A 23,256-nucleotide genomic window follows, 5' to 3' on the forward strand; every position below is an offset into this window, starting at 1 on the left:
GATATATTTTTCTCTAGGGGAACTTGTTGTTGACTAAGTGATTAAGATATTTAAGTCCTTGCTTCATTTTTTGGCTATATTTATAGCCTCATCGATAAATACTTCTCTGATGTTCCCAAATTCATTGTTACACATCATCTTTAGATCTAGGCTATAGTGAGGAATATGAATTACCCAGAAATAGATTTGTTAAGTAACTTACATATTAAATATTCTTAATATAGTATCAGAAATCAATAAATAAGTTCAGAATTTTAATAGAGTTATTTGTTTGTTTGTTTTTTGTTTGTTTATTTATTTATTTTGAAATGGAGCCTCACTCTGTCACACAAGCTGGAGTGCAGTGGCACGATCTTGGCTCACTGCAAGCTCCACCTCCCAGGTTCAAGAGATTCTCATGCCTCAGCCTCCCAAGTAGCTGGGATTACAGGCGCCTGTCACCACCCCTGACTAATTTTTGTATTTTTAGTAGAGATGGGGTTTCGCCATTTTGGTCAGGCTAGTCTCGAACTCCTGACCTCAGATGATCCACCCACCTTGGCATCCCAAAATGCTGGGATTGCAGGCATGAGCCACTGCACCCGGCCAGATTTGTTATTTAAAAGTGTCTCTATTTTCTTCATTTTTACTTTACTTTTATTACAGTAAAAATTATACAATCTTTTCTTAATCCTAAAGTAAAAATCTATAAATGTATTTCTGTCCATACCATTCTTTGAGCAACCCAGGTGTAATTCTGCATCAATAGGAAGAGGTTTCAGAGAGACCTCTAGGAAAGCTCATCATCAGGAAAATATTCTCCACACTAATCTCCAGCATGTTTGATTTTTATATTCTCAGATAATAGGTGAAATTTGAAATATATTACAACTACTTGCTTTGAAGTGCTTTTCAATTTAGATTACAGGAAGAGAAAGTGAGATTCCAGTTGAATTTGACAATCCAAATTCTTCTTAAACAAGGACAAGTAGAACTAGAAAATTTCCAGCTAGTGCTGGAGTATTCTGATGCAATTCTCATCAACAGGAACATAATTGAAGACTTGAATTCTGTGATTCGGGTAATTATACTTTTTATTTTTATTTTTATTCCAGGTCTTGCTTTGTTACTCAGGCTAGAGGCTTGTGACACAATCATGGCTCACTGCAGCCTTAAGGCTGGGCTCAAGACCTCCTCCCACCTTCACCTCCAGAGTAGCTGGGAGTACAGGTTCACACCACTACACCTGGCTAATTGTTTTAAAATTAATTTTTTGTAAAAACAGTCTTAATATGTTCCCCAGGCTGTTCTCAAACTCCTGAGCTCAAGTGATCCTCCTGCTCTGGCCTCCCAAAGTGCTGGAATTACAGGTGTGAGCCACTGCACCTGGCCAATTATACTTTTCTAAAGACAAAACGTATTGCCTGCTGTATCAAATATTTTACATTATTCTCCCATTTTCATAAGTAATTTTAATTCAGTTAAGTCAGTGGTTTCCTCATTGTGGTTGCACATTAGAATCATTTGAAGAACTTTATAAATGTGCCTGGACCCCATCCCCAGGATGAGTATTTTTTAAAAGCTCCCTCCATAATTTTAAGGTTCAAGAAGGATCACAGAGCTAAATGTCCATTCTAGTATGCCATCATTTTGTTAGGCCCAGCCTACTCAGGCAAAGATAATCTTAGATAAGCTTGGTTAGTTGATTTCAGACCTTACTTCTTTTCTAATATTAACATTTAATGTTATTTCCCTATAAGCTTTAGGTATAATTGAGTCCTAAAAAAAAAAATTCCCTATAATATCTGTATTCTACAAATCTTATTCTTATTCAAATCTTATCTGTATTCTACAAATTTTAATATTTTGTGTTTTAATTTTCTTTTCATTTAAATATTTTCTAATTTCTGTTGTGACTCCCTGTTTGATTCATGGGTTATTTAAAAGTGTGTTATTTAATTTCTAAATATTTGGGGATTTTGTGCTATTTGGGAATTAGATGATAACACTATTATACATTTTATTTTTACAAATGCTATAAACACAAAACATATTGCTATTATTTTTGCTTTAGACAATTATCTTTTAGAATAATAAAAATGTGAAAAGAGGTATTTTCTATTTACCTTAATTTTCACTATTTCAAAAGATCTTTATTTCATTGTTTAGATCCAAATTTCCATCTTGTATCATTTACCTTCTGCTTAAAGAACTTCCTTAAACTTAATTGAAGTACAAGCCTGCTAGTAATGAATTATCTTGGTTTTTCTTTATCTGAAGAAGTCTTTAATCACCTTCATTGTTGAAAGATATTTTGCTAGATTCACTGGATTGCCAGGTTCATTCATTTGTTCTCTCTCTTTTCATTTTAAAGATGTTCATTTTCTTCTGAACATCTATATAGTTTGTGATAAGGTTTCTGCTATATTTTTTATCTTTGTTCTTCTGAATTTAATGTGTCTGGCATTGAGATTTTTTATCTTTGGTTCCAACAGTTTGAACACGATGTGTCTAGGTGGGGGGTGGGCGGTGTGCACATGTGTGCGTGAGATTCTTGAGGTTCTCTGAGCTTCCTCAATCTGTGATTTGATATTTGTCATTATCTTTGGAAAATTCTCATTGATTATCTCTGAATATTTCTTCTGCCCTATTTGCTCTCTCTTTTTCTACTGGGATTCCAATTACACACTTGTCAGATTGTCTGATATTGTTCCACATCTCTTAGATATTCCATACTCATTTTTTTCACTCTTTGCTCTCTTTATGTTTCAGTTTGGGTAATTTCTGTTGCCCTATATTCAAGTTCATTCATTCTTTCTTATGCTGTGTCTAGTCTAATAAATGAGTCCATCAAAGGCAAAATATCTGTTATCATATTATTGTAGATAGATAGATAGATAGACTTACATTTAGTATTTGTTTAACTCTCATAGTTCCCATACCTCTGCTGAAATTCCCCCATTTGTTCATGCATGTTGTCTATCCTTTCCAAAAATTTTGTTTTAGAAAAGTTGTAAAGATAGTACACAGAATTCTCATATACCCCTTATCCAGTTTCTTATATTTTTATTGTTTTCCATCAGTATGGTACATTTGTCACAACTATTGAAGTAATATTGATACATTATTATTAACTAAAGCACAAACTTTATTCACTCTTCCTTAGTTTTTACTTAAGGTCATTTTTCTGTTCCAGGATCTCATCAGGATACATTTTATTTGGTTGCCATGTCTTTCCTTCTTTTTTTTCTTTTCTTTTTAGACTGAGTTTTGCTCTTGTTGCCCAGGCTGGGGTGCAGTGACACAATCTCAGCTCACCGCAACGTCTGCCTCCCAGGTTCAAGTGATTCTCCTGCCTCAGCTTCCTGAGTAGCTGGGATTACAGGCATGCGCCACCACGCCCAGCTAATTTTGTATTTTTAGTAGAGGCGGGGTTTCTCCATATTGGTCAGGCTGGTCTTGAACTCCCAACCTCAGGTGATCCACCCGCCTCGGCCTCTCAAAGTGTTGGGATTACAGGCATGAGCCACCACGCCCAGCCAATTGTCATTTCTTTCTAGATAGTGACAGTTTCTCAGTTTTGTCTTGTTTTTGATGACCTTGACAGTTTATTGTAGAGTAATAGTCAGTTATTTTGTAGAATGTGCCTCAACTGTGGTTTCTCTGATGTATTTATCACTATTCGCCTGGAGTATGGAGAAAGAGACCGCAGAGGTAAAATACCCTCTCAGCACATGATTTCAAGGATACATGCTATCAACATGTCATCACTGTTTATTGAATCTTGACCACCTGAATTGAGGTAGTGTTTGTCAGGCTTTGTTACTATAAAGTTACTTTTTCTCCACTGTTCCATGCTGTACTCTTTATAAGGAAATTAGTCAATTATTTTACATTTCCCATATGATAGTTCTAACACCTGTCATCTCTGATCTAGGTGTGTTGATTGCTTTGTAACTTAGTTTTTTAGATATATTTTTATTATGGTATAATACACATCACATAAAATGTACTGTTGTAACCATTTAAAGTGTGCAAGTCAGTGGCAATTAGTACATCACAAAGCTGTGCAGCTAGTAGTTCTATCTAGTTCCAGAACATTTTTGTTTTGTTTTTTGTTTTTTGAGACAGGGTCTGGCTCTGTCATCTGGGCTGGAGTGCCGGAGCATGATCTCAGCTCACTGCAACCTCCGCCTCCCAGACTGAAGCCATTCTCCCACCTCAGTAGCTGGAATTACAGGCATGTGCCACCACACCTGGTTAATTTTTATATTTTTTTGGTAGAGATGGGGTTTTACCATATTGTTCAAGCTGGTCTCAAACTCCTGGGCTCAAGCAATCCTCCTGCCTTAGCCTCGCAAAGTGCTGGAATTACAGGAGTGAGGCACCCCACCTGGCCTCAGAATATTTATTATCATCCTAAAAAGAAACCCCACACCCACGAAGCAATTATTCCCATTCACCTCTTCCTTCAGCCCCTGGACACCACTAATCTACATCGTCTCTATGGATTTACCTATTCTTAGTATTTTGTATGAATGGAATCATACAATATGTGGCCTTTGTTTTCTGGTTTCTTTCACTTATCATGTTTTTAAGATTTAACCACGTTGTAGCATATATCAGTCTTCATTCTTCTTTTATGACCAAATCATATTTCATTTTATGGATATACATTTTGTTTATCCATTCATCAGCTGGTGAATATTTGGGCTGTTTCCACCTTTTGGCTATTGTGGTGCTTATAACTGTTCATGCACAAGTTTTTGAAAACCTGTTTTCAGTTCTCTGGGGATATATACCTAGAAGTGGAATTGCTGGATCGTATGGTCATTGCATGTTTAACTGATTGAGGCACTGCAAACTGTTTTCCACAGTAGCTGCACCATTTCATATTTCCACCAGCAAAGCATGTGGGTTTCACTTTCTCTGCATCCCTATCAAAACTTGTTATTTTCTCTCTTTTTTGTTCCTTGCTTGCTTGCTTTTTAATTACAGCCATCTTAGTGGGTTTATTCTTGATGTAAATTTCTCTAATGACTAGTGACATTGAGCATCTTTTCATATGCTTGTTGACCACTTGTATATCTTTGGACAAATGTCTACTGAAGTCTTTTGCCCATTTTTAAATTGGGTTTTGTTGTTGAGTTATAAGAGTTTTTTATATGTTCTGGATATTAAACCCTTATATAATTTGCAAATATTTTATCCCCTTCTATGGATTGTCTCATGTTTTTGGTGTTAAATCTAAGAATCAGGCTGTGTGCAGTGGCTCATGCCTGTAATCCTAGCACTTTGGGAGGCTGAGGCAGGTGGATCACCTGAGGTCAGGAGTTCAAGACCAGCCTGGCCAAGATGTGAAACCCTATCTCTACTAAAAATACAAAAATTAGCCGGGCATGGTGGCAGACACCTGTAATCCCAGCTACTCAGGAGACTGAGGCAGGAGAATCGCTTGAACCCAGGAGGCAGAGGTTGCAGTGAGGCGAGATGGCACCACTGCACTCCAGCCTGGGTGACAGAGTAAGACTGTGTCTCAAAAAATAAAATAAAATAAATAAATATCTAAGAATCAAATCTGAAGGCATGAAGATTTATCCCTGTTTTCTTTTCTTTTCTTTTCTGTTCTGTTCTGTTCTTTTCTTTTCTTTTTTGAGACAGAGTCTCGCTCTATCTCCCAGGCTGGAGTGCAGTGTCATAATCTTGGCTGACTGCAACCTCCACATCCCAGGTTCAAGCAATTCTCCTGTCTCAGCCTCCCGAGTAGCTAGGATTTATAGGCGCCCACCACCACTCCCAGCTAATTTTTGTATTTTTGGTAGAGACAGGGTTTCACTTTGTTGGCCAGGCTGGTCTCAAACGCCTGACCTCAGGTGATCTGCCTGCCTCAGCCTCCCAAAGTGCTAGGATTACAGGCATCAGCCACTGTGCCTGGCCTCAGTCCCCGTTTTCTTCTTTGAAGGAGGGAAATGTTAGCCATCCAACTTTTTGTGTTCAGTATTGTTTTGGCTATTCATGATCCTTTGCAGCTTCATATGAATTTGAGGATCAGAGTTTTCCATTTGAAAAAAAAAAATAAGCCATTGAAATTTTGGCAGTGATTGCATTAAATCTATAGATTCCTTTGAGGAGTACTGTCTTAAGTCTTTTGATCCAAGAACATGGGATGACTTTCCATTTATTTAATCTTTATATTCTTACAGCAATATTTTGTAGGTTTCTTTGTACACATACTTTTTAGATTAACTTTATTTCTAGGTTTTTTCTTTTTGATATTATTGTAAATGGAATTGATTTATTCTTTTCCACATTTTTCAGTGGTGATGTATAAAAATACAATTGATTTTTGCATGTTGATCTTATACTCTGCAACTTTGCCGAATTTATTTATTATCTCTAGTAGGGTTTTTGGATTCTATATGACTTTCTCTCTATATTTAGATTCATTAATCTGTGAATAGAAATTGTTTTACATCTTTTCAGTTTGGGTGCCTTTTAGTTCTTCTTCTTGCCTAATTGCCATGACTAGAATTTTTATTACAGTGTTGAATCAAAGTGACAAAAAGTGGGACATCCTTGTCTTGTTCCTGATCCTAGTTGGAAAGCTTTCAGTCTTTTATCATTGAGTATGAAGTTATGATGGGTTTTCTGTAAATTCCCATTACCATGTTGAGGAAGTTCCCCTTTATTCCAAGTCTGTTGCATATATTTTGTTTTTATCATTAAATGGTGCTGGATTTTGTCAATTTTTTTTTCTACATCAATTGACATGATCATGTGGGTTTTTAAATTTGTTCTATTAATGAGGTATATTATATTGTTTGATTATGCAGACTACTCTTGCAATCCTAGGATAAATGACACTTGATCATAGTTATAATCCTTTCAATGTGCTGCTGGAATCAGTTTGCTAGTATTTTATTGAATGTTTTTGTTTTTGTGTATGTGTTCATAAGGGATATTGGTCTATAATTTTCTTGTGATGTCTTTCTCTGGCTTTGGTATCAAGGTACTACTGGCCTCATATAATGTATTAGAAAGTGTTCCCTCCTCTCCTATTTTTTGGAAGTGTTTGAGTAGTATTGGTGTAATTTTTCTTTAAATGTTTTATAGAATTCATCAGTCTTCTGGTCCTGGGCTTTTCTTTTTTGGGAGGTTTTTGATAACTGATTCAATTATTTACTTGTTTTAGGTCTGTTAAAATTTTCTGTTACTTATCGAATCAGTTTTTATAGTTTGTGTGTTTCTAGGAATTTTCCATTTCATCTATGTTATCTAATTTGTTGGTGTAGAATTTTCATAGTATTATAATCCTTTTAATTTCTGTAATATTGGTAGTAATATTCTTGATTTCATTTCTTATTTTAGCAATTTGAGCCTTTTTTTTTTTTCTTAGTCGGTCTAGCTAAAGGTTTGTCAATTTTGCTGATTTCTTAAAAGAACCAACTTTTGGTTTCATCATTGACTATTGTTTTTCTATTTTCTTTCTTCCTTTTTTTTTAGACAGGAAGTGCCACTGCACTTCCTCTGTCACCCAGGCTGGGGTGCAGTGGCATGAACACGGCTCATTGCAGCCTTGACCTTCTGGGCTCAAGTGATCCTCCTGTCTCAGCCTCCTGAGTAGCTGGGACCACTGGCGTGCACCACTATTCCAGGCTAATTTTTTGATTTTCCATAGAGTTGAGGTCTCGCTCTGTTGCCTAGGCTAGTCTCAAACTCATGAGCTCAAGCATTCCTCCTGCCTCAACCTCCCAAGGTAGTGGGATTACAGGCATAAGACACCTCACCCAGCATCAGGTGGGAGGACAATGAGTAGGAATACAAATGCATACAGGTTGGTAGATTGGGTGACGGCAAAAAAATGTTCCTGCCTAATTGTTGACATATAAAGTAAATTGGCTCTGCTATTTAAATGTATCTTATAATCCCTTCTGTTTAATGAGTATCATACTTTAGTGATCAGATTTTGCCCAAGAAGCCATTTTTTAATGTCTGTTTTTGTGTGTATGTGTGTGTGTGTGTGTGCCAGAGTCTCGCTCTGTCACCCAGGCTGGAGTGCAGTCTCTGCTCACTGCAAGCTCCGCCTCCCGGGTGCAAGCCATTCTCCTGCCTCAGCCTCCCCGGTAGCTGGGACTACAGGCACCCACTACCATGCCCAGCTAATTTTTTTTGCGTTTTTAGTAGAGACGGGGTTTCACAGTGTTCGCCAGGATGGTCTCGATCTCCTGACCTCATGATCCTCCCGCCTCGGCCTCCCAAAGTGCTGGGATTACAGGCGTGAGCCACCGCGCCTGGCCTTAATGTCTGTTTCTTAAAAAGAAGATGGAATTATCTCTGTGATCCAAGTGTTTTCTAAAAATAGCATTCAGCCTCAAATATTCTATGTTCTATATGCAGAATCATATTATATGGATATCTAATGTACTTTTTTAAAGACTCAAGGACAAAAGAAAATTGCTAGCATGATGGAAAGTAAAGATGTACACAAAAGAATACTTCAGATTGAGTGGGAACATAAGAAAATGGAGATGGAAAGGGAAGATCTAAATCAGAAGGCTTGGGATATTCAGATGCTATTTTTTTCAAGAGATCGCCAAAAGGTAAATTCTCCCTAGCCCCCTACATAGTTTTAATTTTGTTCATTAATGTATTTATTCATTTAACCAGTATTTAATAAGAAGCCTCTGTGATATCAAGCATATTCTAAGCCAGGAGTGTTTCAAAATATATCTGTGAGTTATTTTTCTTCCAATAGTTTACATTTGCAGCCTCCAGTTCCTCATGACCCATTTAGTAGAATCATTCTACTCAGAGCTCACTAAGGATTTCCTGTCAAACCCAGTGGTCCTTCAATTCTCTGTAGCATTTAACCATCTTAATTTCCCATTCCTTTGACTTTCATCACCCCAAATTAATGTTTCTTCCAACATGTCATACCACTCTGCCTCTTTTTCTGGATTCTCTTTTGCCTCTAACACTTCAATGTAGCCATTCTTCAAGATTTTGCCCTTAGCTATGTTTGTGTTTCTTTCCATACCTCTCCCTGAGTGATGTCCTCTGTTTTTCTAACTTCAATGATCACTTCTACAAACTAATGCAAGTTCTGTGGATTCCAAGCCATGCCCCATTTCTACATTTTTCACCTCTCAGCAGCTCTTCTTAGTTTGTCTTTTTCGTACTTCTCAAATCTACTTTTCAAGGTCTAGTTTAAATACCACCTTCTCCTTCATAAAACCTGTCTTGATTTCCCAAGCCTGGAGAAATTCCATCTCATTACAAACCACCTTTGAATTAGCATGACACTCTACATGTCTTCTGACAACCAATCATATCTATGTGATCATCTTCCCATGAAGACTAGGACATATTATTTATCTTTGTATCTCCCTCAGTGTCTTTAACTAGGACTTTGTTATGTGGGACTCAAGTGGAACACTTAAATGTTTGGTGAGTTGAATAAATGAATGAATGAATGAGAAAATAAAGTAGGCATTTGTAATTTGTGCTTTGATGTAATAATTAGTGTACATGAATATATTGATGGCTAAATACAAGGAAATATTATGGCGCAAAAGTCTAATCAATCTTTTTTTTTTTTTTTTTTTGAGATGGAGTTTTGCTCATTTTGCCCAGGCGGAGTGCAATGATGTGATCTCTGCTCACTGCAACCTCCACCTCCTGGGTTCAAGCAATTCTCCTGCCTCACCCTCCTGAGCAGCTGGGATTACAGGCATGTGCCACCACGCTGGCTAATTTTTTGTATTTTTTAGCAGAGACGAGGTTTTACCATGTTAGTCAGGCTGGTCTTGAACTCCTGACCTCAGGTGATCCACCTGCCTCAGCCTCCCAAAGTGCTGGGATTACAAGCATATGCCATCACACTCAGCCAAGCCAAATCAATCTTAACTTACATAGATATTTGTTATGAAAAACAGTAACTTTCAAAACTAAAACCATCTTTATAAAGTTATCTATTGAGAGAGAGAAAAATATGCTTACCTGTTTTTTTTTTAATCTCAAAGTACCTAAATGAACCAAACTATGAGGCTCTGATTAGTATTCAGATTGGAATAATGGAACAAACCATTGCTGTTTTAGATAAGGTAAGTCTCAAAGACATTGGTTATTATATCCTAACAGTTGTAAATCATTTGAGCAAAGTAATAGTGTTTCAAATCATGAATTTACCTAGACCTTAATAAAATCTTGGTTATTTACTGGTATTCATGAGGTAATTAGAAGTTGCTAAGTAGTGTCTTTGCAACCGTAACCAATGAAATAAAATTAAGCACTTCCTTTAATATTAGAATTAACCCCTGGGGACATATCTGAGTATAAGTGGATTTTCTATTTCACATTAGGTTAGGATTTATGTAATAGGAGTGTTGGTAGTCTTTCCTTGGCATTGGAAAGGTTTTATTTAATCATGACTGAATAAAAATGGTCAGTTTTTATTATGTAGTATACATTAGAAACAAAGCAATCTCAAGCTTTTAAAATATTCTCTCAGTTTAAGAATATACAAATTTTTTTTTCTAAAATTTGTTATTAACATACCATTCTACCTTTCAACAAATAACTCGAGTGCCTACTATGCCAGGCACTACAGATATGGTGGTAAGATGTTATCTTAATTATGATAATGTATTTAAAATATAAGAATAATGTCTTTATAGGATAAATCACATTTTTCAAAATTAATTTTGTTGGGGTATCATGGGAACAAAAATTTCAGACCCACAAAAAGAATGTGGAAAACTGCAAGAAACTACTCAAAAAACTTGGAAAGTTCAGCAATCAAAAAGATATAGCAAATTACACCCTAAGCTGCAATCTACGAGAAGAGTTGGTAGCTGTCTCAGAGAGAAAAGACATCTGTAATGCAATGGGTAAGCATGTTTTTTTTTTCTTTAACCAACTGTAGGTTTCTTTAAAAGTAATCAGTAATCCTAAAATGTATACAATAGTTAAAAAGCTACCAGCATTTCTTTAAAAATAGATCGTTTAGGCCGGGCGCGGTGGCTCAAGCCTGTAATCCCAGCACTTTGGGAGGCCGAGACAGGCGGATCACGAGGTCAGGAGATCGAGACCATCCTGGCTAACACGGTGAAACCCCGTCTGTACTAAAAAATACAAAAAATTAGCCGGGCGAGGTGGCAGGCGCCTGTAGTCCCAGCTACTCGGGAGGCTGAGGCAGGAGAATGGCGTAAACCCGGGAGGCGGAGCTTGCAGTGAGCTGAGATCCGGCCACTGCACTCCAGCCTGGGCGACAGAGCGAGACTCCATCTCAAAAAAAAAAAAAAAAAAAAAAATAGATCGTTTAAAAATAATTTCAACTTTTATTTTAGATTCAGGGAGTACATGTACAAGTTTGTTACTTGGGTATATTGTGTGATGCTGAGGTTTGGGGTATGGAATGATTCTGTCACACAGGTATTGAGCATAGTACCCAATACTTTTTCAGCCCTTCTTCCCTCCCTGCCTCCTCCCTCTAGTAGTCCCCAGTGTTTTTCTTTTTTCCTTTTTTTTTGAGACAGGGTGTCCCTCTGTTGCCCAAGCTGGAGTGCAGTGGCATGATCTCAGCTCAATGCAACCTCCACCTCCCGGGCTCAAGTGATCCTCCCACCTCAGCCCCCTCAAGTGCCTGGGACCACAGGCAGGAACCACCACACCCGGATAATTTTTGTATTTTTTGTAGAGAGTAGGTTTTGCCATGTTGGCCAGGCTGGCCTTGAACTCCTGAGCTCAAGTGATCTGCCCACCTCAGCTAACCAAAGTGCGGGGATTACAGACATGAGCCAGCATACCTGGCCTCCAAGTGTTTCCTGTTTCCTTCTTTATGTCCATGAGTACCCACTGTTTAGCTCCCATTTATAAGTGAGAACATGTGGTATTTGGTTTTCTGTTCCTGTGTTAATTTGCTTAGGATAATGGCCTCCAGCTACATCTATGTTGCTGCAAAGGACATTATTTCATTCTTTTTTTTTTATGGCCATGTAGTGTCCCATGGCATATATGTACCACATTTGCTTTTTCCAGTCCACTGTTGATGGGGCACCTAGGGTGACTCCATGCCTTTGCTATTGTGATAGTGCTGCAATAAACATACAAGTGCATATGCCTTTTTGCTACCAGCCTTTCTTCCACGTTTGATTCTGAGTGCTGCTTCTGTATTTGAAAGTATTGATAAATAATCTAATTCCTTTCTTCTTCATTTTTGGGATAGGGTCTAAATTGACTTGTGAAAAGATTGTCAAAGAACGGTATGAAAACATGATGCAACAGCAGAAGTTAACACATATTTCAAAACAACAAGCTGAACAGATTTCAATACTACAGACTGAAGTTGAAAGATTAAGGATGAAAACGTTTCCTGCTCTTGTTCAAATGTAAAAACGCTGGCAGGAAAACACAAGGCCAAATCAATCATTTAAAAAATCATTTCATTTGGGTAAAATGATTTCCTTTTCTTTCTTACTGGGAAATTGAATTAGCATGTCCTCTTAGTTGCATGTTTCAGATAAAAAATTGTTTAATTTTAGCCTAAATTGTATACAGATTTTGTCCTGCATGAATAAATGTGTAAAATACCGTGAATTGCTGTTTTTATTCAAGAGTAAACAACACTTGAAGTCAGAAAGTATTCAATATCTATTTTACTCATTTAATCTGAGTCAGATCAAAGATATTTTCAGTTATGGTATAGAAAGTCTTAAAAAGAAATTCTTTGCCAAACATTTCTAATTTTATAAAACTGTCAGAAAAGTTTCGAGATTATAATTTTTATCTTTATACTCTTCTGTTTCTCATTTTCTTCAGTAAGCATTTCTTTCATAATCAGAAAAAAATTACGAAAATATTTAGATTATTCCCTGCTTCACCAATGAGAACAAGATAAATTGTTAACTTTTTCCAAGCCTTGTATCATTTGTAAATTACAACATATTTTGGCCAGGTGCAGTGGCTCACGCCTGTAATCCCAGCATTTTGGGAGGCTAAGGCAGGCGGATCACGAGGTCAGGAGATCGAGACCATCCTGGCTAACACAGTGAAACCCCATCTCTACTAAAAATAAAAAAATTAGCCTGGCGTGGTGGTGGGCACCTGTAGTCCCAGCTACCGGGTAGGCTGAGGCAGAAGAATGGTGTGAACCCAGGAGGTGGAGGTTGCAGTGAGCCGAGACTGCGCCACTGCACTCCAGCCTGGGCGACACAGCGAGACTCCATCTCAGAAAAAAATTACCATATATTTTAGAAAGATAATCTACATTTCTTTTATATTTTAATAGAATTCAATTTTGTGCTCTACCCAATAAGGTTTAACAAACAGAAAAATACTTTATTTCCATGAAGTAGTTTATCACTTTACCCATGTAGATGGTGATAATTATATAATAAGATGACTAATTGGCCAGAAAACTGCTTTGCCCTTCCATAGCCTGTGGACTGCTGCCCACAGGGATCATGGACCACAGTCTCCAAGTGACGTGACTGTCTCACTGTTCTGCAATTTATGAACTCAACGTTAAGTTTAATCCTCAGTACCATATCCAATATACACTGATGTAGATAAAGCAAAAGAGCTATTATAAAATCTTCTAATTTAGAAAAAAAAAATCTTTAGAAGATGTAATTGATCACCCACATAGTGATCTGTGCTGGATGGGGATGGTAAGGGAAATGATAGGACCAACATTTTGATGACTCCCCTCCTTTGTACTACACTGACTCCTGAAGTAGTCAGTTTGGCTTATTCAGTAGGGAAGTGCCCATGGGTACCATTTCCTACATCTGGGGTCCTTCAAAATTATCCCTGAGAGTTGTAGGGACAGACCCTAGGGTAGGGGTGCAAATACTTTATACTTGAGATGGTACTGCCAGAAGTTCTCTGTCCTGTTGGTTTGAGTCAACCATAGATGTATTAGACTTGATTTTTTTAGTCTTTTCTGGTGACACAAACTCCATTTTCACCTAAGTTAGCTGTCTGGAGACTCCATTTGCTAGTAGTCAGTGCCACAAATTTCACTAGATAATGCTCTGTGGATCCCAGGTCTTAACAAACCAAACAGCCGGCATCATTTCTATTTCTTAGTCATCAGCCTTTGGTGACTCTGGCAATGCTCCTTGCTTGACTGCCTTACTTTGAGGCATGGATGGAGTGGGGCTTAGTGGGCACCTTTTGCCGTCAAGCCACATTCCAGAAGCCCTTTCAACAGGAGGTACCTTCTGGTTTTGTGGCTTTGGAAGGACACATGGGTCATGCACACTAACTCCTCTCTTAATATTGTTCATGGTATTGACTCCTCTCAGCTTCTGCTGAACAGCAATTATATTCATATTTTATAGTCCTTTAAAATATCTATATTATCAGCTAGTGATATAATTAACTGGGTCAGACATAGTACGGCTTTATGCATAGGAATTAAAATTATAGGATCTATTCCTGGGCTTCAAGTCTTGGCTCTGCCACTTGAGTTTTAAATAACCACTTAATTTTGAAATAACTATCTTAAATTTCTTCTTCTTTAAAACTGGAACTAGTATTCTGGTTTTTTAAAATTAAAAACAAGTGCTTTGTTGTATTAGCCCTCATTTTTATAAATAAAGCTATGGTAGTCAGTGGTTTTTAATAAATGCATCGCATTAAATTCAACAGAGCAGCTGCTGTGCTGTTGGAACCTCAGCACCCAGTCAATGCCTTGGAAATCCCCATTACCAAGCCCCTAAGCTTTCCCAGAATCAGTCTCACTGATGCTGTATTTCCCACAAGTCGATATATATGGGTGGCTCCAGGTGATGTGCCTGTCAGCAGTGGGCAGCTGCAGCCTCTGAGACCTGGAGAGGTACCATAATGACCTACCAAAATGCCAGTGCCACCACAAGGGGCAAATTTCCCCTGCCACGTTTAGGCCCCTGGTTGGCAGCAAGCAGTGATAAGAGGCTGGCTGGTAAGCACTACAACAGTACAAGTCCACAGGGGTGCCCATCTAGGAATCCCAGTGCCAGAGGAGGCTCATATAAGGTCTGGGCCAGTCTCCTCAAATTCACAAAGGCCAGCGGCACAGGAATTTGTATATATGGGCAGGGATAAGAGTTTACTGGCATGGCACCAACAATTAGAATGGACACAAAAGCAGGGTCTGGCATCTCCTGCTGTGCCAAACATTCAACACTGGTTAGATTATGTGGAGGGACTGGGCTGAAAGTGGGATGTACTTGAGGGGGGTTCAGAGGAGTGCTAAACTAGAAGGGAAGTGCTTTTGAAAAAGCTAAGTAAAGCTGTTTTAAAACTTAAAAGGACCCAAAAGCCTTAAGAATGACTAGCAACTAAAACCAGGAAGCCACTGATCCACAAAATTCTCTTCTATCACCTCTGCCTTTCTCGGTAAGCACACACTGCCCTTAAGCATGTCAGCTCTGCTCCTTCCAGGTGTATATACAACAGCTGCAGTCACAAAACGAGATGGGCTTTCTTTTCCTGAGCTAAATTCCAAACTTTCAGGGACCAGCCCAGCTTGGGTCCTATCTCTATATATGGCCAAAATGATAGGTACAATTGTATAACTTGGCAGCAGAAACCCAACCCCTGTGGAGGTGGGTTTATAAATAGAATAAACAATCTAAATTTAATCTATTTCACAGATGAAGCTAGCTAGAAAGGCAAACAAATGTAAAGAACTTTATATACCATGATACCTTGATGTGGGTGGGAGATAAGGAAATGTAATTTTATAAGAAATAGATGGTTTAGCCAGGCGCAGTGGCTCATGCCTGTAATCCCAGCACTTCGGGAGGCCGAGGCGGGCGGATCACCCGTGGTCGGGAGTTCAAGACCAGCCTAACCAACACGGGGAAACCCCGTCTCTACTAAAAATACAAAATTAGCCAGGGTGGTGGCACATGCCTATAATCCCAGCTACTCGGGAGGCTGAGGCATGAGAATCGCTTGAACCCCAGAGGTGGAGGTTGCAGTGAGCTGAGATTGCGCCATTGCACTCTAGCCTGGGTAACAGGAGCAAAACTCTGTCTCAAAAAAAAAAAAAAAAGAATAAATAGATGGTGGTTTCACTAAATCATGAGTATGAGAAACAAATTTGAAGAGACAGGGAAGAATATAGTTTTGGACATAAGAGTTTAATTACCTGCTAGATTATCAGATGGAAATATGTGGTAAATGGATGGAAACAAGGTGCATAAACTTAGGAGGCAGAAATTTTTAAACTTTAGGTTTAGACATTCATCAGATTGGACAATTTTTAACATTTAAAATAAAACTTTTTGCCACAAAAAACAAATGTATTAAAACTAGTTTCCAGAACTGCCCAAATGACTTTTTAAACGTGATTTAAATGTCAAGTTTTCTTTGGCAAATCTATCCAAAATACTAATTTGCCTTTTAGAAGTTAGTTTATAATTTATATATTAGAGTGCCCTTAATTGATGTTCATCGGGATACATTCCTCTGAGCCCTAATGGTTTTGGGAAGCCTAGGCGGGTGGATCACCTGAGGCCAGGAGTTCAAGACCAGCCTGGTCAACATGGTGAAACCCAGTCTCTACTAAAAATGCAAAAATTAGCCGGGCATGGTGGCAGGTGCCTGTAATCTCAGCTACTCAGGAGGCTGAGGCAGGAGAACTGCTGGAACCCGGGAGGTGGAGGTTGCAGTGAGCTGAGATCACGCCATCGCACTCCAGCCTGGGTGACAAGAGCGAGACTCAGTCTCCAAAAAAAAAAAAGTGCCTAAGTATCTTTTAATTAAGTTGTCATTCTCAAAGATATTCTGGAGCAAAAACCAGGAATTAAACATCTATAAATTCTTCTTCACTTCTGTTATAGTGCAACAATTTATCATCTAACCCATAGTGGTCTATCAATTGAGTAAGGCTCAGTTTCTTGTTCTCTTCAGACACAGCTGACTGCAACTCATAAAGCAACAGCTGGCTACAGCTTCTCCACTTCTTTATTAACAACTGTAACTGAGACAGATCATTCTGAAACAGAAAAAAAAAAAAAAAAACATGTATGTATGTCAATAACTAGTCATGCTAGTTCAACTAATTAAAGTTGTTAAATTAGTGGATGTGCAGGTTTAAAGGCTAACATACACTGGGATGAATGGGATTCTATCTAGGAAAAAGTAAGATGGTCATATGTAGAATGGTTACAGTGTCATTCAACTTGAGTTCAATGGCTATTTTGTTGGCTCATGCTCTGGACCATCCTTATGATAAGGGAAAAATCAGATCATTAAATTGGGCCAAAACTATGTCAAGAAGCAGTAATACAGGGAAAAATCTACTTTATTGCAACTGTACCTTTTTAAAAATGACACTGTACTGTACTTTCCACTAAATTTTGCTATGAACCTAAAACTGCTCTTTAAAATTACAATATTCAAGTTAAAAATATTTTTTTAGGCTGGGCGTAGTGGCTCACACCTATGATCCCAGTACTGTGGAAGGCCAAGGTGGGAGGACTGCTTGAGCCCAGGAGTTCAAGACTAGACTGTGCAAAATAACAAGAATATCTCTACAAAAAAATAATTTAAAAAAATTAACCAGGTGTGATGGCACATGCCTGTAGTCCCAGTTACTAGGGAGGCTGAGGTGGGCGGATCACTTGAGCCCAGAAGTTCAAGGCTGCAATAAGTTATGACTGTACCACTGCACTCCAGGCTGGGTAACAGAGACCATGTCTCTAAAAAGAGAATGAATAAATAAAATATATTTTTTCAACATTCAATACTCCTAAATTTTATTTTTAAAAAACCCTAAAATTTCAAGAGAACAAATGAGATACGCTATCTCATCATTTATTCCACATAGTTGGGGGAAAATGAGCTATTGCATATATATGAATTTTCTAGGTAATAAAGGTTATCTCCTTCCAAGTATTCAAGTTCTATTTAATTCAACCTATATGAGTTGAAATCTAAAATCTAATATATATTTGTTTTTTTCTCAAATAATATGGCTGAATCACATTAATTATTTGGGGGAGACACAAGATCACTACTCAAAATACCTTTTATTGTACTCTACAGCCCATTTTTAGTTTTACTAATTCACTGTCAGCTTTCACTTCTGTTCCCGTCATACTTGCATCTAATATTTAATACTTCTAATATTGCTGTGGGCTAGAAATGAGAGAGAAATGTTTAACTGCATATTAAATAAGAGCTGAGATTCTTAAAAAGTTTTACCTGGTGTTTAAGGGCCTTTTCTACTCTAAATCTGGAGTTGAATTAAAGTTGTTGGAAGCCAGGTTTCTGAATATTTGGCTTATTGCTTATTATGGTAAAAAAACAAACACTTTATTTTCTATTTTTGAAATTACTTTCCTGCAATTTATGTAAAAACAAAAATTATGCAATGGTCCCGAAATTCTTCTTACCTTTGATCTATACATTTTGACTAGTTTTAGCCTCCGAAGAAGGTCTTCTTTCTCCTGAACCTGCTTCACCAATTTGGCTTTTTCAACGTTTAATCTTTGTTTAGGAAGATTCTCATTCACAAACTCATTTTGGAGAGCACTGCATGATCCAGAATCAAGTGACTGAGATTCACAGACACTGAAATTCTTCAAAGTATTTTTCAAATTTGTATTTTCTTCAAATTCACTATCTATGTGTTTAAAACTTTCTTGAAATTCCAAACAGTTTTCCTCTGTGGAAGATGCTGGTTTGTCTGAAAAGGTCTGATCATTTTCTTCACTCTCTACTTTAAGACGTTTCACCACATTGTAACAGGAATTAAATGAAGATCTTGTTTTCCTTAATCTTTCTCTAAGTGTGGCACTCATAGGCTATAAAGAGCACAAAACATTAAAAATGTGAATCAAGAAAAACATTCTTGATGTCAATAAATCACCAGAAATAAAGGCCTTACATTTCTGTGCTAGACACCACTAGATGGCTTTCTGTCTCCATATCTAAAGAAGGCATCACAAAATGTCTTTAATTTCTGGAAGCTCCATTTGTTCTATTTCCTTTTTACTTCAGCAAGATCAATACCTTTCCAAAAGTGTTGAGAGGTTTATCCCAGTAATCAAGGAACATTTGTTCAGTAACAAGCACATGCCTGACAGTACTCCAGGTGCTTCAGAATTAGAGTAAGGAAAAGACCTAGACCCTGCCACTAAAGACCTTCACAATATTGCACAGATTCTAACTTTCTCCATTAATCTGAAACTAACTGAAATGAATTGATTCAAGAGGAACCTATGGAAAAGGGCTGGTGGGTGTCATATATGTCACCTTAGAAGAAAAACATAAAATTGTTTAATAAAATGTCTACTTATTTATGCTACACATTATGTTAATTAACAACCTTCAGTAGAATTTAAACCACCACTGCCACAATACTTAGAAACACATAATGGATCCACTGGAAGGACAAAGATTTTCATACTTGTTTTCGTGAACTATTTGTATAGGGAGATGATGGATTCACAGAGGCCTGAGGAGTGCTAGGTAAAACCACAGCTGAGTCTGACGGGCTCTCCATCTTGAAAGTGAAATCTTGGTTTTTCTCTAAAAAAGAAAAATCATTAAATAAGAATCAAATTAGCCACATCTCTCCATAGTTGATTTTTATCAAAGAATATATTTTATTGGTGAACAAAGCATCCACAAGCAAGCCAGATATTTCTTCTAATTTCACTTTGTAATTCATTATTGCCCTTTTTGCAGTTTTCCATTTACCTTCCCACAAAGGGACCACTAAGATTTTCATGACACATCAACCAGCTAGTATCTCATAGTCACAACTCTCCTTGTTTTCGTTTCATCCACCAAAATATATTCAAATTCTGCCTTGGAAGAAGGGAAGAAGTACCAGCTTTAGACAATCAGGAATTCTTTATCATGACAGCTTCATAATTCAAGAAGATATAGCCGAAACCTTGACTCAAAAACAACAGGACCTGAATGTCACCCATCCTGAACTCTACAAGCTGTGACTAGAACCCGTTACCCTGCCGGCCCGAGGCGTAAGAAACCCAGCGGAGATGCATTTACGCCCTTTTAGTTTAAGCAGCGAATAGGCACTGAAAAGGAGAGTGGACTGAAATTGCTTTCTCCGACAAAGGCATCAACTTTTAAGAGGCAAACCAGGGGCGGGAGTAGTCCACTCCTTCCCCCCACTGCAGAAAGCCCACTAGATCCCCGGAGACCCCATGCATGAGGTGAGCTGAACTCGACTCCACAGCAGACTCCCGGGAAAGCCCAGGTCTCAGGTAACTTCCCTTCCCCTCAGCTGAGTACCTCCCTCCGCCATTCCCAGCGAGAGCAAAAAGCGCGCGCAGCTGCGGCCGTAAATCGATCCTGTGGCAGGGGCGGGGCCGTGCGGGTGGCGGAGAAGACGCGCAATTGGCCAGACTGACTAACGCGCGAGACGCCGCTTCACTCAGCGACTCAGAGCGGCGGGACTGCGCGCGCGCCTCCGCCAGCCGGCGGTTGGGGCGGGGCTTGGCCACGCGGTAGGCGGCCTAGACGCGTGATTGGCAGAATTAACCGTTGCGCGCGGCTCTCCCCGGCGAGAGCAGCGGGAGTGCGCGCGCGCTGCCGTGATCCGCAGCAGGTCTTCGGGCCGGGCGAAGCTGAGCTTTGGAATGACTAACCGATCCTGAGGGGGGCGCGCTTCCGTTCGCGGCTTCTCCTGTCTTATTTTCAACCGCCTTCCCTTCAGGTTTCCTTGTTTTTGTGCGTCTGTGAAGTGCGCCTGAAAGTGCCTCCCCCCGCCCCCGTCAGCCCGCCGCCTCCATTCTCTGGCTCCAGTCAGTCTCCTCTCCCGGCTCGTCACAGAAAAGGCTTTCCTCAGATGTGGCGCGGCCAGAAGCCGCACGGCTGGCTGCATGTTAGATTTACAGCTTGTGGACTCCCCAGAGGCAGAGACCACAAGAACAACGTTGGGTTCCAGCCTATTGAGAATGAAACATGCTAGAAATCTATCCGAGAGTCCTGGCACTTTCGCTGAGCTCATCGCTAGCTTTTTTGGCTGCCGCAAACTCGGCGGTCCCTTTGCTAGGTGTTTATTTTTGGAAACAAAAAACCGTTTCTGTACCTCAGTATTCAGGCTTCTTAGCGTGACCTCAAATCTTTTACTCAAATCTGAGGGAAAATGTAGCCCAAGGAAGTTTGTTGTGGCGCAACACAGGAAACAGAACAATCACTACAGGAGATTGTGTCGGTCCAAAATTCAGATGTTTGAGACCGATAGGGCCTTTGCCGGCCACCGGGCAGCAGCATCCCCAGTCGAGAAAATCCACCCCATCCCCCCCCGCCCCCCCCGCCCCACGCTTCCAGTGTGGCGAGATTCTGTTGCTACGCGACGACAAAGTTAGCTACACTGGGTGGAGCACTGGGTTTAGGGAAAGAGTTGTGTAACTTCTGAGTCGCGTGGAAGTTGGGAATTTCCAGGGCTAGTGTTTTCAGTCCTCTTATTCAATGGCCATTTTAAACATTGTTATCGTCTCTTTACTATTAATAACATCTGACAGTAATGGCTTAGAAATGGCCAGAAGGGAGTTACCTGAGCCTTAAGCAGTCAGGTATAATAATTACAGAACCTGAGGACTACTTAAGGGAATGATTAGGGGCACAGACGTTAGAGTCAAATTGTCTAGATTCAAATCCTGTTGTGCCTCAGTTTCTTCATCTCTTAATATGGGATTGGAGAATTAAATGAGAGCTGGTAAGAGGCAGCTAGAACAGAGCTAGGTATCTAGGAAGCAGTAGTTATTTTATATATTCAAGTGTATTCACCATTCCCCAACTGATTTAAAGGAATGTATCACCTTCACTTACCTTTCACCCCTTGATTTATCTCCCATTCCCCAAAAAAGCACATATATTTTTAAAAGATGCTGTTATCTGTAAGATCCCACACAATGTAAACTATAAATAGCAGAAAATGTAGAGCTTCACATATGATTAATAATACATATTTCACTCCTAAAACTTTTTAAAATTACATAAGTTAACCCCAAGGAATTTACAAAGTGGAAGACAGAACTCATGATTTCGTGATAAAGGTGTTACTCATCTCACCAAGCTGCAGGTCTCAGTCTGTACATTTATTTCTCCCTTTACTCATTCATTGGCATCGGTTAATCTCAAAGAAAAAGCAGAATGATTTGTCCCGACAGTAGAAGCACAATGCAGACTCTGCATATTCTTTATACCTCCCGGCATAAGGGCGAGTTGTTTTTATGAGTGGCTAAAATCAGCTGCTCCCAAATCCTTTTACCTTTACAACCTAAGCTTAGAGCCGTGTTTTTCCTGGCTGCAGAAAGGAAAACAACATCTTGCCTTGCAAATGTTCTGACTTGCTTATTATGTGAACTGGTATCTTAAAATGGAATTATTTGGCCAGATTTTCAAAGAACTTCAGAACAAATACTCAGAAAAACCTGTATTTCAGAAATGTGCATTTGTTGACCTACCTCTCTGGCTTTCATGCATTGTTAGAACTGAATTATCTCCCTATACATAAGTTTGTATTTTACTTAATCTTTTCACGTCACAAATTGGAAACCCAGTTTCCTCGGTTTCATGTCAGAGATCTGGAATATAGCCCCTATACTTTTAATTGTACCTTTAGATAAAGCATATCATACATTTCAATGTCTTTAGTGACTTGAAATCTATTAGCCTGTGAAGACTTTGGTGTTTCTGACACAGGACATTGTATGTTTCCTATGAAACTTTTCAGGAAGGAAAAAATACTGGCCCAGTGAGCCAGGAAGCAAAGACTCCTTACCCTACCACAGAGAACAATTTAAGCAATAGAATCCAGTAATAATAGTAATTAATATCAACTTAAGTCAGGCTTTCCATGTATTTTAAAATTTCTTCAGTCCCCAAGGCTACTGTTGGCTACTTTGTTACTCATCAGGGAGTGGTAAAATGCTTCGTTCTTGTCTTTAATTATTGGTGGGATGATGATGTAGACCTAAAATCTTTATGAGGTTTTTTTTTTAATTTTTTTTTTTTGTTCTTGTCTAACGGCAAGAAAAGAATAGTAAATAGCCTCTCTTTCTCTGTCTCTCTCTACCTACACACAAACGCACAAACACACGTACTTTTTAGCCACAATTAAAATGTTCATGTTAATTTTTAAATTCTCAGCTTTAGTATTATTTTGTAAATCTTAACAATAGTCTCAAGGTAACCTAAATTATATTCCCATAGCCTTTTCTGTATTGACAACATTTTTTGTGTCATGTGGACATAACTAGTATCCATAGGTTTTTTTAAAGAAACAAAGACATAGGCTGG

General features: G+C 38.7%; 2 protein-coding genes across 4 annotated transcripts in view; one reads left to right on the forward strand and one right to left on the reverse strand.

Moving 5' to 3' along the window:
* CFAP43 (cilia and flagella associated protein 43) overlaps positions 1–12,622 on the forward strand; it is a 118,410-nt gene extending 105,788 nt beyond the window's left edge. Inside the window, exons 34-38 of the mRNA XM_010356218.2 lie at positions 901–1,060; positions 8,415–8,579; positions 10,002–10,082; positions 10,715–10,868; positions 12,206–12,622. Coding sequence (XP_010354520.2) covers positions 901–1,060; positions 8,415–8,579; positions 10,002–10,082; positions 10,715–10,868; positions 12,206–12,372 — 727 coding nt within the window. The 3' untranslated portion in view covers positions 12,373–12,622. The remainder of the gene's footprint in view (positions 1–900; positions 1,061–8,414; positions 8,580–10,001; positions 10,083–10,714; positions 10,869–12,205) is intronic.
* Positions 12,623–16,091: 3,469 nt separating this feature from the next.
* SFR1 (SWI5 dependent homologous recombination repair protein 1) lies at positions 16,092–20,398 on the reverse strand. 3 transcript variants are annotated; one of them, XM_010356217.2, is made up of 4 exons: positions 20,242–20,398; positions 19,388–19,509; positions 18,372–18,782; positions 16,092–16,969 (listed from the first exon to the last, which is right to left on the reverse strand). In XM_010356217.2, the coding sequence occupies exons 1-4, from the start codon at positions 20,252–20,254 to the stop codon at positions 16,778–16,780; spliced, it is 738 nt and encodes a 245-aa protein (XP_010354519.1). In that variant the 5' UTR covers positions 20,255–20,398; the 3' UTR covers positions 16,092–16,777. The 3 variants fall into 3 exon arrangements, with proteins under 3 accessions (XP_010354519.1, XP_030795874.1, XP_030795872.1); XM_030940014.1 differs by lacking the exon at positions 20,242–20,398 and adding an exon at positions 19,814–20,227; XM_030940012.1 differs by lacking the exon at positions 20,242–20,398 and adding an exon at positions 19,681–20,227.
* Positions 20,399–23,256: the final 2,858 nt, after the last annotated feature.

The sequence above is a fragment of the Rhinopithecus roxellana genome, chromosome 11 (assembly GCF_007565055.1).
Source record: "Rhinopithecus roxellana isolate Shanxi Qingling chromosome 11, ASM756505v1, whole genome shotgun sequence".
NCBI classification, from domain to species: Eukaryota; Metazoa; Chordata; class Mammalia; order Primates; family Cercopithecidae; genus Rhinopithecus; species Rhinopithecus roxellana.

Coding starts and splice junctions, on each gene's coding strand:
- SFR1 (XM_030940012.1), bottom strand. CDS start 19,711: ATGAAAATCTTAGTGGTCCCTTTGTGGGAAG. Junction 19,510..19,680: donor AGTGGTCCCTTTGTGGGAAG/GTAAATGGAAAA, acceptor TTTCTTTTTTAG/AGAAAAACCAAGATTTCACT. Junction 18,783..19,387: donor CAAATAGTTCACGAAAACAA/GTATGAAAATCT, acceptor TGCTCTTTATAG/CCTATGAGTGCCACACTTAG.